The 14965-nt window shown below is 42.7% G+C and overlaps 1 protein-coding gene and 1 long non-coding RNA gene across 3 annotated transcripts in view; one reads left to right on the plus strand and one right to left on the minus strand.

Annotated features, from left to right (window-relative positions):
- scube3 (signal peptide, CUB domain, EGF-like 3) overlaps positions 1 to 9215 on the minus strand; it is a 154000-nt gene extending 144785 nt beyond the window's left edge. For both annotated transcript variants that reach the window (XM_079557699.1, XM_079557698.1), the window contains exon 1: positions 9075 to 9215. In XM_079557699.1, the coding sequence (XP_079413825.1) occupies positions 9075 to 9174 (100 nt within the window). In that variant the 5' untranslated portion in view covers positions 9175 to 9215. The remainder of the gene's footprint in view (positions 1 to 9074) is intronic.
- Positions 9216 to 9883: 668 nt separating this feature from the next.
- On the plus strand, positions 9884 to 13977 carry LOC306963940. The gene is made up of 3 exons (XR_013792937.1): positions 9884 to 10020; positions 10427 to 10580; positions 13563 to 13977. It is a non-coding gene; the product is annotated as an uncharacterized lncRNA (long non-coding RNA).
- Positions 13978 to 14965: the final 988 nt, after the last annotated feature.

Here is a 14965-nt window from a genome sequence, read left to right on the forward strand (position 1 = left end):
ACGGTGAAACACAAAAAACGCTCCACACACTGTTAAGCCCTGTCATATCTATTTTTGAGACCTTGAAAATTACAGCGATTTCTTAAGAGCTGCATTATGACACCGTGTTGCAGAGAGGGAAAAAAAAAAAACATCCTGCTTTTGCATTCGAGCCCCACAGCATGAGAGTGAGTAGGTGTCCGGAATAAAGTTTTCCTGCAGCCCTCTCCACATCTTCACCTGATACGCACATCCACTCCACTGCATGCTCAAATACGAGTGACCATTTGTCAAGCGGCAGAGAATGAAAAATGGACACTATAAAGGCACCAGCGACATCCTCACAAACGATTCCGGTCGTTCTGAAGAAGTGTTTGCAGCCATGAATGAAGCTCAAACACAAATTGAACTACGGAGACACACACTCCGGCTACCTCTCCTTCCCTGTTGGTCGTATAAATGCATTCAGCCTCCCCTTTTCCTCAGGCCTTTGCAGCTAGATGCGACAAACATACTCCACCCCATGTCTGTCATGATTAAAGATGCATCGATCCAGCTTTTTGGCTTCTACCGATCTCTCATGATGCTGGGAGTTTGAGTATCTGCCGATATCCGATATTAACCGAGATTTTCTTAAAAGTAGTTGTTGTAATTGAAAAAGTTGGTCCTCTTTTGTCCATGGTGAGATCAATATAGTGTATTTTTTTCTTGCAACATGTTATCAACTATTGGACTTTTCTACACTAAAATGTGACCAGCTATGTAGGTTACATTAATATGCACAACTCACATAGATTTACTTTTGTTAGGCTACTTTAGGTCATCCAATCATAGTTTCTGTCCCAGGCTTGATTAGCTACCGTTAGCCTTAACATGTTGCCGCTAGCTTTAGCATACTATTGCTAGCCATGGCATTTTGTGCGGCGATCAAAAATACAAAGGTTAAACGTAGCTCAGCGATTGAATTCTCCAGGTTCTAAGCTTTAAAATGACATACATGCCCCATATTCACTTCGATTTAGTTGGTAGAAGTTGTCTTTTTTAAGCGGTGACAGCCAAAAGTGGAATTAGTTCTGTATTGGATATTTGTAGCCAAGCGCGTACCTATGTTCTCCAGGTTGTATGTTCCCTAGGTGCGATTGTTTTTCCTTTAGGTGAGTTGGTACATCAACTAATTGTAATTTTTCCTGTAGGTGAGTTGGTACATCAACCAATCACACAAGTCATGCGAGTGAAACGTCCAATCAGCTTAAACCTGACCCTGCCCTAGCCACTAACCTTAAAGGGACTATACGGAGTTTAAAAAATGTTAAAACTATTTTCCTCCCCCTACATGTTCCAGCCATGTCCTAATGTGTAGAATGAGCTCAGACCTGTTCACCACAACTGCCTCTAAAATCCTGCACTGTCACTCAAAAAGGTGTTAATTCGGGTCCGAAGTGCCGTCATGCACGAGCTTAATATAGAAGCTGCAGCTACGCATAAGACCAGAGGTGGCAGTAGTGAGTATAAAATGACTAACTTGCATCTAGCCCCTTTAAGGATAGTGGGCTGGTGCAATATCATATTTTTTCGGGTATCGGCGCCGATATCCAATACCAGTATCGGATTGGTGTATCTCTAGTCACGATAATTACTATATCGACTGATTGTTCAATAAATGACTGATGAATAATAACATTTTGGGCTTTATATCTATCGTCAGTGCATTTATTTGCATTTTTTCCCAAATTTTGGTATTTTTTTGGTAGTTTCATTGTATTTTATGTATATTTTTAGATAAAGTATTCTTCGAGTATACAAGTTAGTTTCTGTGGCATTATAAGGTCTTATACCAATAATATTATTCATCGTGATAGTTTCTTGCCTCAATATATCGAACTTTAGATTTTGTTATCATGAGAGGCCTATGGCTACATCCACCGCAGCAGCGAAACCATCTGCCACCTCTAAAGTCTACGGGATTTCTTCCATATGACAAATCCAGAGTTTTCTCCCTTTTATGGACAGTAACTTTTATTGGACAGTAAAGGGTGAAATGGGGAGATTCAGCAAATTGTTCTTGAAGTCGGGACTTAGGGCACCTGCTGTATACATACTTTATTGATCCCACAAGAAAATTGTTTGCTTTTAGCTGCTCATTCATACAGCAGCGTAAATAAATCACTACAATAAATATATGAGCTGCAGTCTTATCCAGAACTACGCTACACTTCTGCCATCATTTTCACTTGGCACTGCTGACAGTCGATGTCTAAATATATCTAAATATTAAAGCAAAAAGCATTCATCAATAGACTATTTGATGCAGCTCACTCATTTATCTATGCTTGTTTATGCTTTTGTTGCAAGAGCAGCACAATGAATGGCAAGCAAATTGAAATCACAGCTTGAATGGTCACAAAAGCTGTTTATGTGTCCTCTGATGTCAGTCATTCAGGTGGCTGCTTTAAACGTCTGACTTTAAGAAAAAAAATAAGTGGACTTACATCTAAAGCAAACAATGGGGAGTGAATCATTGGCATCTCTTTCCATTGAAGTCCAGTTGTTTTTCTTTTAATGTTAGAAGTTCAACTATTTTGGACCTCTCCTAAGTGTTAATGCTCCTGGACCTGTGCAGCGTCTTTTGTTTAACCAAAATGGCACACAAAAAAACACAACCATCTATGCTACTCTCTCAGTTCTTTAACAACTTGTGCAGTGACAATGGAGCAGTGCTTGTGAGGGAGAGACACCGTCAGTGAAGTAAAGCAAAGCTGGATTGATCCCCCTCCACCTCATCATGAGAGAGTGACCGAGGGCTGCCCCGAGGCTCACGCTGCAAAAGGGCTTATGTGACACAAACGCTGCAGAGAAGGCAAAAGAAAAGTCTAGTTTAGAAAAAAGTGAGGTTTGCTGGACACTTATAGGTCACCACTGGTGGCCAAAGAAATACATGTGTTATAACAAGGTGACTCTAAAGAGAATAATAGCACAGAGACATATCAAACTGGACAGGGACAAGGACCATTGTTATGGGCTTCATCCACCTTTGATATATAGAAGAAGAAGAAGAAGAAGAAGAAGAAGAAGAAGAAGAAGAAGAAGAAGAAGAAGAAGAAGAAGAAGAAGAAGAAGAAGAAGAAGAAGAAGAAGAAGAAGAAGAAGAAGAAGAAGAAGAAGAAGAAGAAGACTCGCCACCTGGATTTAACTCACTGTTCTGATCTGGGGTTGCTGCAGTTGGTCAGGTCTAGGTGCAGCAACACTATGACCCAAAGAATCAGCTGATGACCTGAACATCCTGAATGTCCATGAGAATATTCCTGGTAAGATGACAATGCCAGGATTCATCGGGCTCACGTTGTAAAAGAGTGGTTCAGGGAGCATGAGTGGTTCATTATTTTCACACATGAACGGGCCACTGCAGAGTCCAGAGCTTAACCCCATTGAGGTTCTGTGGGATGTGCTTGACAAGGCCTTGCGCAGTGGTCACACTCTCCCATCGTCAATACAAGATCTTGGTGAAAAGTGAATACAACACTGTATCGTATTGCAGAAGCTTACGGAAAGAATGCCACAGCGAATGTGTGCTGTAATGAAAGTTAAAGCTGGTCCAACAAAATATTACAATGTGTGACCTTTTTAATGCGTCAACTTTATTTTGGGTCAGGCAGCGTATAAAAGTGAGTACAAAGATAAAAATGAATGTTTCCCATGACTAGAGGACAATATATGCCACATAAAGTAGTTGAAGCGCTACAGCGGTTCCGGCTTCACTATTCAGGAGATGAAGAAAAACGCTTAATGCTGTACAAATGGCCCAACTCTTGACAAATTTGACAAGCTCTAGTCACCCAGAAGAACACCAAAAGGGAAAAACTGAAGTTGGTGACTGCCCTACGGAACAGATCAGAAATAATTATGACAGTTACTTTAACGCATGAATTGAATTGTCTCTTCTCCGATTGGGAAAATATATTATCCGGATTTGTACTCTGCATTTGTCGTCTTTAATGGGGTCCCATCTTCAGATCTCGAGTCAGAACTTCAAGTACCTAGCTTTTAAAGAGGGGGTATTATGCTTTTTTCAATCACATAGCACCAGTCTATGTCACACTACAATGATGACGAAACCTTCTGTTGGTCTGTAAATGCAGTAAATTAGAATAACTGCCTTGTATAAAATTGCTCTCTCAAAATGGCTGTAGCGAATGTCTTGAAATAGGCCTCTGTCTCTTTAAGAACCTCTGACCCTTTCAGACACACCCCCTCCACACGCTGTCTGTGGCATCAGTGGGGAGGGGGTTCCGCTGAGGAGCAGTGATTGGTTACTCGGCTGGTGACGAAAGCTCGGAGGCGTCTCCAGGAGGTGGGGGCGTTCCTAGGAGGACTCAGGCAAACCTATCCCTAAAATGGCTGCCATCAGAGTTTTTACAGATTACTCAAAAATATGTGAATGTGCCAAGGCAACACTTCAGGCATGTTTTTTAATGAGGGAATGACATAATAACATGATGTAAAGCTTGAAAAAGTTGATTTTGCATAATACCACCCCTTTAATCTAGTGTGCATGTGGTGGAGTTCATGGGGGAAACCCAACCAGACACGGGAAGAACAAAACAGAATCGAAAGTCACGACCAGGCTCGGGAATTGAAACCGGGACCTTCATGCCACCAAGATGGAGGACACAGGGGCCAGAATTACTGCATCAATATTTAATTAACAATTATCTTAAGGGAGAAATCAAGGTCTAATCCATCTATCCATGCTACCATGAAAGAAATCTGCATATTAACACAATAGCTCATCTGAAAGACTGAAACCCCATTGTCCATCATTAGGTCGAGTTGCTGCCGGGAAAACTTCTATTTCTGTAACACAAAACCCCGAAGAAGACGAATGAATGAGGTTTGATAGTTAAAGACAGGCAGAAATGTCCTTCAAGTCTCGATACATAACGCCCATCGCTCTTTCTATAGCCTCAGCCTTCCTCTTTGACATGTACCATTTGACACCTGCTGAAAACCATTTTGCCATGAACCCCAGTCCCATCATTACATAACAACTCGACAAATACCGTACGCAGAAGCCTGTCAGGACTTAGGGCAAGGCTTAAAAAAAAAAAAAAAAAAGCCCCGCCGGAGAAAATGAGCGGAGTCAAGGTGATGAAAGAGCGAACGCCCAAAGAGGTGTCAGACAGTGAAGCGACTGGTCATGTTCCTGGTGCCGCATTAGCTGTCATCTTTATGCTGTTTTTTATTCTGCTTAAAAGATCAACGCTAGAGGCAATGGCAGAAACTGTTGCTTTTAAGGGCTTCCATAAAACTGACTACTTAAAAAAAAAAAACTCTCAGGGATTTTTGACTTTGAGTGTCCCAATTGCAAGCGCTGAGAGAGACAAAAAATAGAACTTGGGAAGCTGAATAAATTGCAAATCAAGAGCAGGATGTGATAATCTGGTAATCTTGTATGTTCGCTTTGAAGAGCAGAGGCAACACTAGGCTGAATTGCAATGTTTACCCATTGCTAAATCGTCGACACAAAGCTACGAAATAAAGTTTCACGATAGAAGCAGTCAGCGCCTTTTGCAATGAATCCTGGCAAACCTTCAAAGTGCTGTGTAAACTTTATTCTTTCCATTCAGTTCTCTTTGTCTCCAGAACCCGTTTCATAAAAATAATGATTTGGACAGAAGTTTTTTCTTTGGTTGAAGTCTTCTAATTGGCTGAGGACATAGCCAACAATTCCTCAAGGAAGCAGCAACTGAATCAAAAAAGAAAAATCTCCAATTTGGCCCCAAAAAAATGACTTACGGCAATTACGATTGTTCAAAAATAACAAACTCTGCCTTTGCTATTATTTCCAGCTTCAAATTAACTCAATTCATGACATGCTGCTGTTTTTAGTAGAAACATTTGCGTTGCCCTTGCCCCGGTTTTAATAACAGTTCAGCAGAAGTGATATAACGAAATGCATATACGGTGCACTCTATGTATTTTTCATTATTATCTAACAATGGCCCAACTTTTTCAGTCTTATTTCTTTCTGTAAGCATAAACAAGAGAAAGCCAGCCTTGCGTTCTGTGACAAAAAGTCGGCAGGACAAGTGTGGAGCAGGAGCCCGGAGCTGAGAGGAGCAGCACAAATTTAAAGGGAACTGAAAACATATAAATAGCGGCGGGCCTGACAGCGGGGCTACTGACACAGTGGCTCTGTGGCAGACAGCTTATGGCCGGGCGACATAGTAAAACGCTACTTCATTAAGCCCAAAGGGAAGGAAGGCCCGGACAAAGCAAACAAAGCAAGAAAGAGGAGAAAAGGAAAAAGGCTAAATGAGTTGTTGGGGGTGCACTGGAGGGGTGGGGTGGGGAGGGGGGGGGGGGGTTGGCTGCAGGAGTGGGGAGGCATCTCAAGGTATTGGCTTAAGCGATATACTGGAGAAATGTGCGGCAAGGAGCAAATGACTGAAGGTTTTGGGATCCAACTTTTGCTTTTTTCGCACCGGTCGCTAGTGGAGATAACAGCTTGGGTATTTCAATCAAAGTTTTTTAATGAGCTTCATGCCAAAATCTAAAGTTTGACTGGAGGCTGGAAACTATCACGATAAACTATATTGACCGAAGACCTTATAATGCCACAGAAACTAACTTTAAACTCTATAGCTCTGTTTGAACAGCAATACAATGAGACACAACTTACTTCGGGTAAAAAAATAAAGTATTACATTATAAAAATTTTGGGGAAAAAATGATTGTTTATCTGTCATTTAAGTCGATATAGAAATTATTGTGACAGCCCAAGTAAAAACACTCATTTAGTTAAAATATTCTGGTGCAATACACATATTACACAGTAGGCTGGGTTACTTACAAACTTACTGACTTATTGATGTGGCTAAAGCCAGTACATCAGTCCGTCGAACTAATTCAAAATCAACATATTTTGCCGGTCATCAAGAAAGAATTTGTTTCATCTATGATTGCACGATTTTTGGAACACTACCAGATCACAAAAAAGATTATTTTAAAACCTAAATGTCAGAGCTTAAAGTTTAAACTACAAGGTCGCTCCACTAAAATATCCCAAGGACACATCATGTTTTCTAATTTGAAAAGAATATTGTAATAACTCGGACTGCTTTGCTAACTGCGGCCATTCAAGTGCAGTTATCCATCTATATTGTCCATGTTAGCGTCTATATCTTTCCCCCTTCCTAAGCCTGTGTCTAACTTGGGGCCCTCCGTTTTGCCAGCTCTCTGCAAGTCCGTTCCCACACTCGCACACACACTGACGCCTGGATGTGGCTGGGGTGTCAGTAGCACCCAAAGGCCCAGGCAAGGAGCAGAGGTTACTCCAACACATGTCAGGCCCACACCAACCGTTGCCTTGGTGCTCCTCAGCTCCTGACTTTCTGAAGAGAGGGAGAAGGAGAAAGAGAGAGAGAGAGGGAGAGATTTGCCATGACGTGCTCTGGCCTAACTTTAGCTTTCTCTTCTCGGCTGTAGTTGCTCAGTCAGTAACGTATGTCTCACTGTCTGACAATTTGAGATTCCCCAGTTAGGCCACTTTTCATTTTTCCTTTCTTTGTCATTTGGAGTCAGTTTGCATTCATTCCACTGCAGAGGCTCATGATGAAATTGATGAAAAAGCTTGACAACACATGCCTCGGATCGTTGTTTTTTTTGAGCTGTATTTTATTTCAGACCTAACCTCAGCCTTTTTTGTACCTTATCGAGTTTAGTACGGGTTTAGTCTCAGTTAAGTTACCTGAAGTGGTGCTGAGAAAGCCCTGGATTAAGCTCTTGGTCGGTACTTGGTTGCAACCAGGTTTAATCTTAGTTTTGTCCCGCCTGAGTCAATATTTAGTTCATTTTAAGACGGTTGTTGGGGAAAGCCATGACCAATCCTCAGTTCAGTCCTTGTTTAATCTTAGTTTAGACTTTCACCACCATGGTTTTGCACCAGTTTTCTGAAGATTTCCCCTTTTTTTTTTTTCACTCAATCAAAGGTGGCACCCGGAAAGCCGACGTCCTCCCGAGGTGGTTCTCGGTTCGAAAAGTTTGCGATTCACTACAAACACATTAGTCGCGGACGGTAAACAGGAACCAGAAAGAAGGCTATCAAGTGGTCACCGAGCGTGTGTCCCAGCCTCGGACCAAAACAGGTGCACGCCATTAAAAAAAGCACCCCGGACTTTGTGCGGCGCCCATTCCACGCTACAACAAGTGTGTAATCGATGTTGTGGAAAATAAAGTGAGGAAAAAGTACTTCTAATTGCAAAATGTAAATATTGAGTTTTCCCACAAGCGGGGGCAGACCACCCAGGATGCAAAATAGTCCACCCACCCCCTTTTTCTCTTCTTTTTTCTGCCTTGTCGACCGCCCTAGAGATGTGTCTTTTTGTGTGCGAAACATCACCGACCACAATCAACACAGAGCAAGCATGATGTGTCTTTGCATGCAAATACTTCTGGCAGCCGTTGCATTGTGGGAGAATTTAAGTGATGAAAACCTGCAAGGAGGAGGAAGGAGAAGCCGAGCCAAAAAAAAAATGCAAACCTCCACAAAAAAAAAAAGAGAACTGTCTTAAATGTGTGTATAAAGGTAGGTGCTTTTTTTTTTGTTTTTGGGGGGGTTGTTTTTTTTCCAGCTCTTGCTCTGTAAAATGTCCAGCAGTGAGCAGCAGCAGCAGACTATACTGTAGGGCTAGTGTCAAAGAGGCTGTCTCCTCTATCTGACTTGCACACTGGTGTCAAATAGTTGTCTGGACAGTGGCAAATGCCTGCTCGGAGCTCCAGCACAATGACTTGCTGATTATAAGCCATGAAACATAACTGTTCACGCCATTTCAAACATCAAAGACAGTTCCAAATCTCTGCATTTAAGCAAATCAGGCTATATTTTCTCTATTAGGACAAGGGCAAACAGAAAAGATGTTAGGACATTTTTTCCAAACTGCAAAAGAAATACAAGTAGGCACAAGAAAGCCAAGGGGAGAGCTTTCCAGACGCGTTGTTAGGTGTTCTTACGTGGTTCACGCAATTTGCCGGACCAGGCAAATCGATACGAGGAGGGACACAGTGAGATAAAGCCAGAATTGTCATACAAAACTTACCTTGAGTGGTTTTACTTCCTGAAGTAGACTGCTGGACAAAGGCGACCAGGCAAAGGCTAACAAATCCCAGACTCGCGCGTATAAAGCCGTGCACGTTCATGTTAACTTTCCTCTCAGTTGTCTCACTTCAAATTAAAAAAGGAAAAAAAAAAGAAGGAGAAAAAAAAGGAAAGGAGAAAGGACCTACGATGCTCACGGGGCGCATAGGAAGACGCGGCTACGGCTCCTCTCTCGCTTATTGTCGCCTTGGATTTCTTTTTTTTTTTTGTGGATTCTTTTTTTTAATTTTTTTTAATATAATTTGAGTTCCGAGTGATCGGGATTGAGAGCAGCCAGAGGAGACAGCGGCGCCGCGAAGGAAACCTTGACTGTTATCATGTTTCGAGCCGGAGCGATGTCAATTTAAGAAAGAGAGTGAGCGGGAGAGCGAGAGAGAGAGAGAGAGAGAGAGAGAGAGAGAGAGAGAGAGTGTGGGACAGAGAACAAGAGAGATGCAGTGGAGGAGCCGAGTGGGACTAAAAAAAAAAAAAAAAAAAAGGGGGAGGAGAGACGACGTACGAGAAGAAGCGCTCTAATCCACGGCTCCTGTGCGAGTGAGCGGCTTCGACGTGGATCCGCGAGGCGTTTTTACGCACAGGTGCCGCGCCGCTCGGACTCAACGTGGTGCCAGGTCGGTGCGTCACGTGGGCAGTTGTTGTAAGAAGAAGAAGGAGAAGAAGAAGAAGTAACCGAAAGGGGGAAAATAAATAGCCAATTGGAAAACCTGCCTTTGGTCTATTTCCCAGCATGCAACCGTTCCAATTGGGGTCCTCCTCGAGCGATCCCGTCCCGTGAACCCATTAAGTCACATGCACATGAAAGGATTTTTAATAGCGTCCTGCTGACATGAGAAAATTGCGCTGCAGGATAAGCCAATGCAGCAGGTAAAGATGAATTAAGTGCTCAGGTGAGGAAACGAGATGGGTTTTTGTTGGGGGGTTCCGGGGGTAAAAGAAGTGAAGCAGTAAAATGTCGAAATATCCCAAGTAAATAAAAAAATAAATAAAGTTATTCTCAGTGGGCAAAATTTTCAAAAATAATCTCCTAAATTGGTTAAGGTTTAATTTTCTTTCCACTTAAAAGTTTTAAGAGTCAAGCCAGGAGACAGTGACTAACTAAAATAAATAATAAGTCTACGTAGTCACTGTTATAACACTGGTAAGTAATCCTAGTGATCATCAATGACTAGTATGGATTTGCATTCAAAGTTTATAGGACGTCACGTGACACACTGCCCCCTCAAGGACTGTCTGGAAGGGCATCTGACATTAAACCCTCCGCCAAATCATTATGTAAATCCCTGTGCACCACAGGAGGCTGATGGCCGTCTATAGAAGAGACTTTACCCAACAATGGTAAATGAGCGCGCTCCAGTGACTCTGCATGATGGAGAGGAAGGAAAGGTGACGGAGGTAAGTCCAAGGTGGCTGACGGTTCTGCTGCTGCGGTGGAGATGTCGCAGAAGAGGTAGGACTGTCACTATAATTACTATATGGACTTATCGTTCAATAAATGACAGATGAAGAATGTATATTTTTTAGGCTCAAAGTTTATCCTCAATGCATTTATTTGTATTTTCTTGTGACTCTTATTTATTTCAACTCAAATGTTCATTCATATACTGTATGTCCATTAATAGAGGTGCATTTATAACAATAGATACTGTGATTTTCATGCATTAGGGTGACAGGTGCAGTTTCAGTGGACAAAATCGTCCGCAATATTATCGTTTTTCGTGATATTTTCCCCTCTCAATATATCGTGCTTCAGATTTGTCATTGTGACTGAAGTCTAGCGGGAAGTCTGTAAAAAGACCTGCTGTATTGGTGAGTGAGTGAGTGAGTGGTGGTTTAAAGGGGGGGTATTATGCAAAATCGACTTTTTCAAGCTTTACATCATGTTATTATGTCATTCCCTCATTAAAAACATGCCTGAAGTGTTGCCTTGGCACATTCACGTATTTTTGAGTAATCTGTAAAAACTCTGATGGCGGCCATTTTAGGGATAGGTTTGCCTGGGTCCTCCTAGGAACGCCCCCACCTCCTGGAGACGCCTCCGAGCTTTCGTCACCAGCCGAGTAACCAACCACTGCTCCTCAGCAGAGCCCCCTCCCCACTGATGCCACAGACAGCGTGTGGAGGGGGCGTGTCGGAAAGGCTCAGAGGTTCTTAAAGAGACAGAGGCCTATTTCAAGACATTCACTACAGCCATTTTGAGAGAGCCATTTTATACAAGGCAGTTATTCTAATTTACTGCATTTACAGACCAACAGAAGGTTTCGTCATCATTGTAGTGTGCTATAGACTGGTGCTATGTGATTGAAAAAAGCATAATACCCCCTCTTTAAGGGGCTGTTTATGGAAATTGACAAGGGTGGAGTGTGGAGAGTGTAATAATATTGCAATGAAAAATTGCTTTGACCAGCTTGACAGGAGTTAAACGTACGCCATTATTTAGCCATTAGGAAGCGGGAGTGAGAGCAAATTCATGAATTAGGGCTGCATAGTATGAGAAAACATGCGGTTAGACGTCTTGAGAGTATTGCGATAAAATGATTGTGAATACAACATTGAACACAGTACATGTTGCTTTCATTTGATCAAATTGTGCCCATAAAAAGACCAAAGCAAGGCAAAATGGAGCAGATTGAAGACCTTGCGTAATATTATGGCTTCTTGCGATATGGACAATGTGTCACCTAGTTCTGCAAAAAGTGCCTTGGTATCACTGAAAGGCATTATTAAGGCATTTAGTGGAGAGAGTAAAGATGAATGATTATTATTGTGATCTTTCTTATGCAACAGGGCCGTAACCTGTTCCTCCCTCTTCTGTGCACCTCCTCTCAGCACATGCACACCTCCAGACCGTGAAGAGGAATGAGGCTCTGGGAGTTGCATGAATCAAAACAGACCCTTCTCGCATTAGGAGCGGCGCGGCCCACTGAGCTACTGTGCCATATTTCACTGGCAAGGACATGGAGCGTTTGTTTTCGGGGGGGGGGGGGGCGGGCGCCTGGGAAGCGGAGACATTTATGTTCCCACACCTGCTACCCCCCTTCGCTACATTATCTTCTAAATTAGTCAGCTGTGTTGATGCCTTTATGTTTGCCTTCCAATGACGGCCACACTCTATAATTATCTCGCCCACTCCTGAGCTTTTCATTTTTTTTTTTTCAATCAACTATAATTAAGACCCCACAATGAGGCTGATTGGAGATAACAACTTTCGACGGATAATTTTAAGCACACAAGCTGGTAACCTGTGAGAGCTGATGCCAGAAAGATGGCTCATTACTGTGGCATCTTATCACTGTAATTATGTGTGCTTTACCTTATGTACACTTGATTTTCCAGGGATTAATTATGGATAAATTAATATAGTTTCCAATCTTCCTCAGAGCGTTTTTCCGCCTTCAGCCCTCAAAAAGACATTCAACAGTAACCTTCCGAAGATCCCACTTTGCATCTACAGAAGAAGAGAAATGCATGTAAATCCGCAGCACAAAGTCAAGCAGTTCATTGTAATTAAAATAACATCCGTCAGGGATATGGAAATATCGCATGTCCCAGTGTCCAAATCTCTGGGTAATTGTGAGCACTTGTATAACCAAATGAGCTCAGAGGCACTTTGGGAGTTGGAGAAAGTCAGAACTGGGCTGCAGCCGCAGTCACACTGAGGGATCACTGCACTTTTCATGGAAACACATCATTAAAGACACAGGAGCGAGGACGGCCATCACAGAGCGCACCAAAACGAACTATTTTTACACCAACAGACACAGGGGAAGCCCAGGCAATGTTTAATTTATGATGCTTGGCGTGGAGAGGACTCAACACGATGGGCGCAGAGGAGTGGGAGTGTGTGCAAGGTGGAAAGAGCAGTGCGCTGCCTTCATAGATAATAAGTCAAATGAAAAGGCATGATGCCCATTTATAGATATGCTGCCATCTTACAGCGGCCTGAGGGTATAGAGTGAGTACACAGTCTGTAGCATTATGCATTACGCCATAAAACTTAACTTTTTACTCCACATAAGCCGTGACAAATGGTACATTACAAAGCAGTGTGTAAAATTGATTACCGCATAAAATCTCTTTGCAGCAACTAGTAGTTTGAAGAAGAAAAGTTACTGGCTTCTTTTCATTCTGAAATACTAGAGCCACAAATGCTCTAACAGCTGTTGGTGCAAGATAAACGCAAGATGGATGCATGTAGCGCGTTAGCACAGTAGCACCAGACATGCAAATCCAGACAGGAGCGCGGTGCCCTGCAGAGAGCATGTGCTGGCCCAGATGGCCCTACGCAGAGACACCAGCTCTGATCCTCATTTACTTCTTCCACTTTGACATTTATACTCCCCAATTGTCCGAAAGATTTATGTGTGAAAATGCCAAGCCACTGAGTTCAAAACTTTCTCCCTTTCTCTTCCCTTCTCTTCCCTCTCCGCAGGGGCGTCCCATGCAGGGTTACCCACTCCACCGCAGGCCCAGCAGGAGCCCTTGGTCCGCTCCATGCCAGCACTACAGGGGAGCGGAGCGGCTTGCTGAGTTCCACATTTTAGTGCTGGAATCCCAGAGAAGGCTGCGGGCTTGCCCCAGGAATGCCTCCTGACCACAGCCCCAGTCAAAGGCGCTAACAGCGAGCAGGCGAGGAAGCAATGAAACAGTTATCTGGACCAAGAGGAAGGAGTGGTGTCATGCATTAAGGCTTACTAACTGTAGGACACTGTCTACTTGTCACGCCTGACTTTCAGTGGTGAGTTTGACCCTCTAATTGGATTGCAAGAGTCAGTGTTGCACATCATATAGAGTGTTATGTAACTAACTAGCCATACTGTGTAACATGTCATCCTTTAAATAAACATGCAAGCATTTATTGTATTATGTTTGTTAGTATTAGTACCTCAAAAAACCTCAGCCCTGAATCACAACTTTGCTGGGACCGGGACATCACCAGCGTTAACTGCTGGTAGCTAAATATGATGTTTAAATAGCCTGTGTTCTCTTCCCTAATACTTTATTTTGATAACCCTCTGCAAAAAAAAAAAAAAAAGTGTTGTCTAGCTGAGCATTTGGAGCACGGTTGGTAACGCTGGCATGGTTGTTTATTTATCTGTGTTTTATTCCTGTCGCAATTACCCACAATGATCAACCCGACTGCTAAGTCAATGGCTACAGTACAGCTTGCTAATAGCTCTTTTAATCGAGTTCAATTAAATACAACAAGGTCGACGTCTTCCCTTTCGATGCACAACTATAATTAAGTGAAGATGTTTATGTTTAGTAAGAGAGACCATTGGCTGTCGTGTCCTGTCACCATCATCTCCTTTAATGAGCTCAGTTGCGAAGTCAAAGTCAATATTTTTCAAGCTCTATTTTCGCTTCCTATTTCCTTTCAACGCACTTGACAGAGATGCGTTTTAAGTGAAGCAGATATAAAATAACAAACAAGTCCGTCCAGTCTAGCACCACATATTATCTATAGTGCCACCTCATAAATAATGACCTTCCAAGCACCACCAGGCCTAGAGCAAGATCAAAACAGCACTAAAAGGGTTCTAAATTGGTCAAAAATAAGTCAAAACTGGGGGCAAACCATGTCCAAGCCTAAATTAAATGTATGACTGAAAACATACATTCAAAAGGAAATCTGTCTGTCAATATCCATTCAACTGTCCTCAGCAGCACCCTTTGTATTGCCCTGTGCCACTAATCCTTCGCACACACTTTGTACGGTTGAAAGAGGCCGTCATTTTGTGGCTTTCTTTCGCAGAGGCGCTGTACTATGTAAGTAGGTAAGCACAGAACAGAACAGGAGCGGGCCACGGGGGAAGTCCCATGAGCTCATTGTCT

Source organism: Gobius niger, assembly GCF_951799975.1.
Source record: "Gobius niger genome assembly, chromosome: 6".
Lineage (NCBI taxonomy): Eukaryota > Metazoa > Chordata > Actinopteri > Gobiiformes > Gobiidae > Gobius > Gobius niger.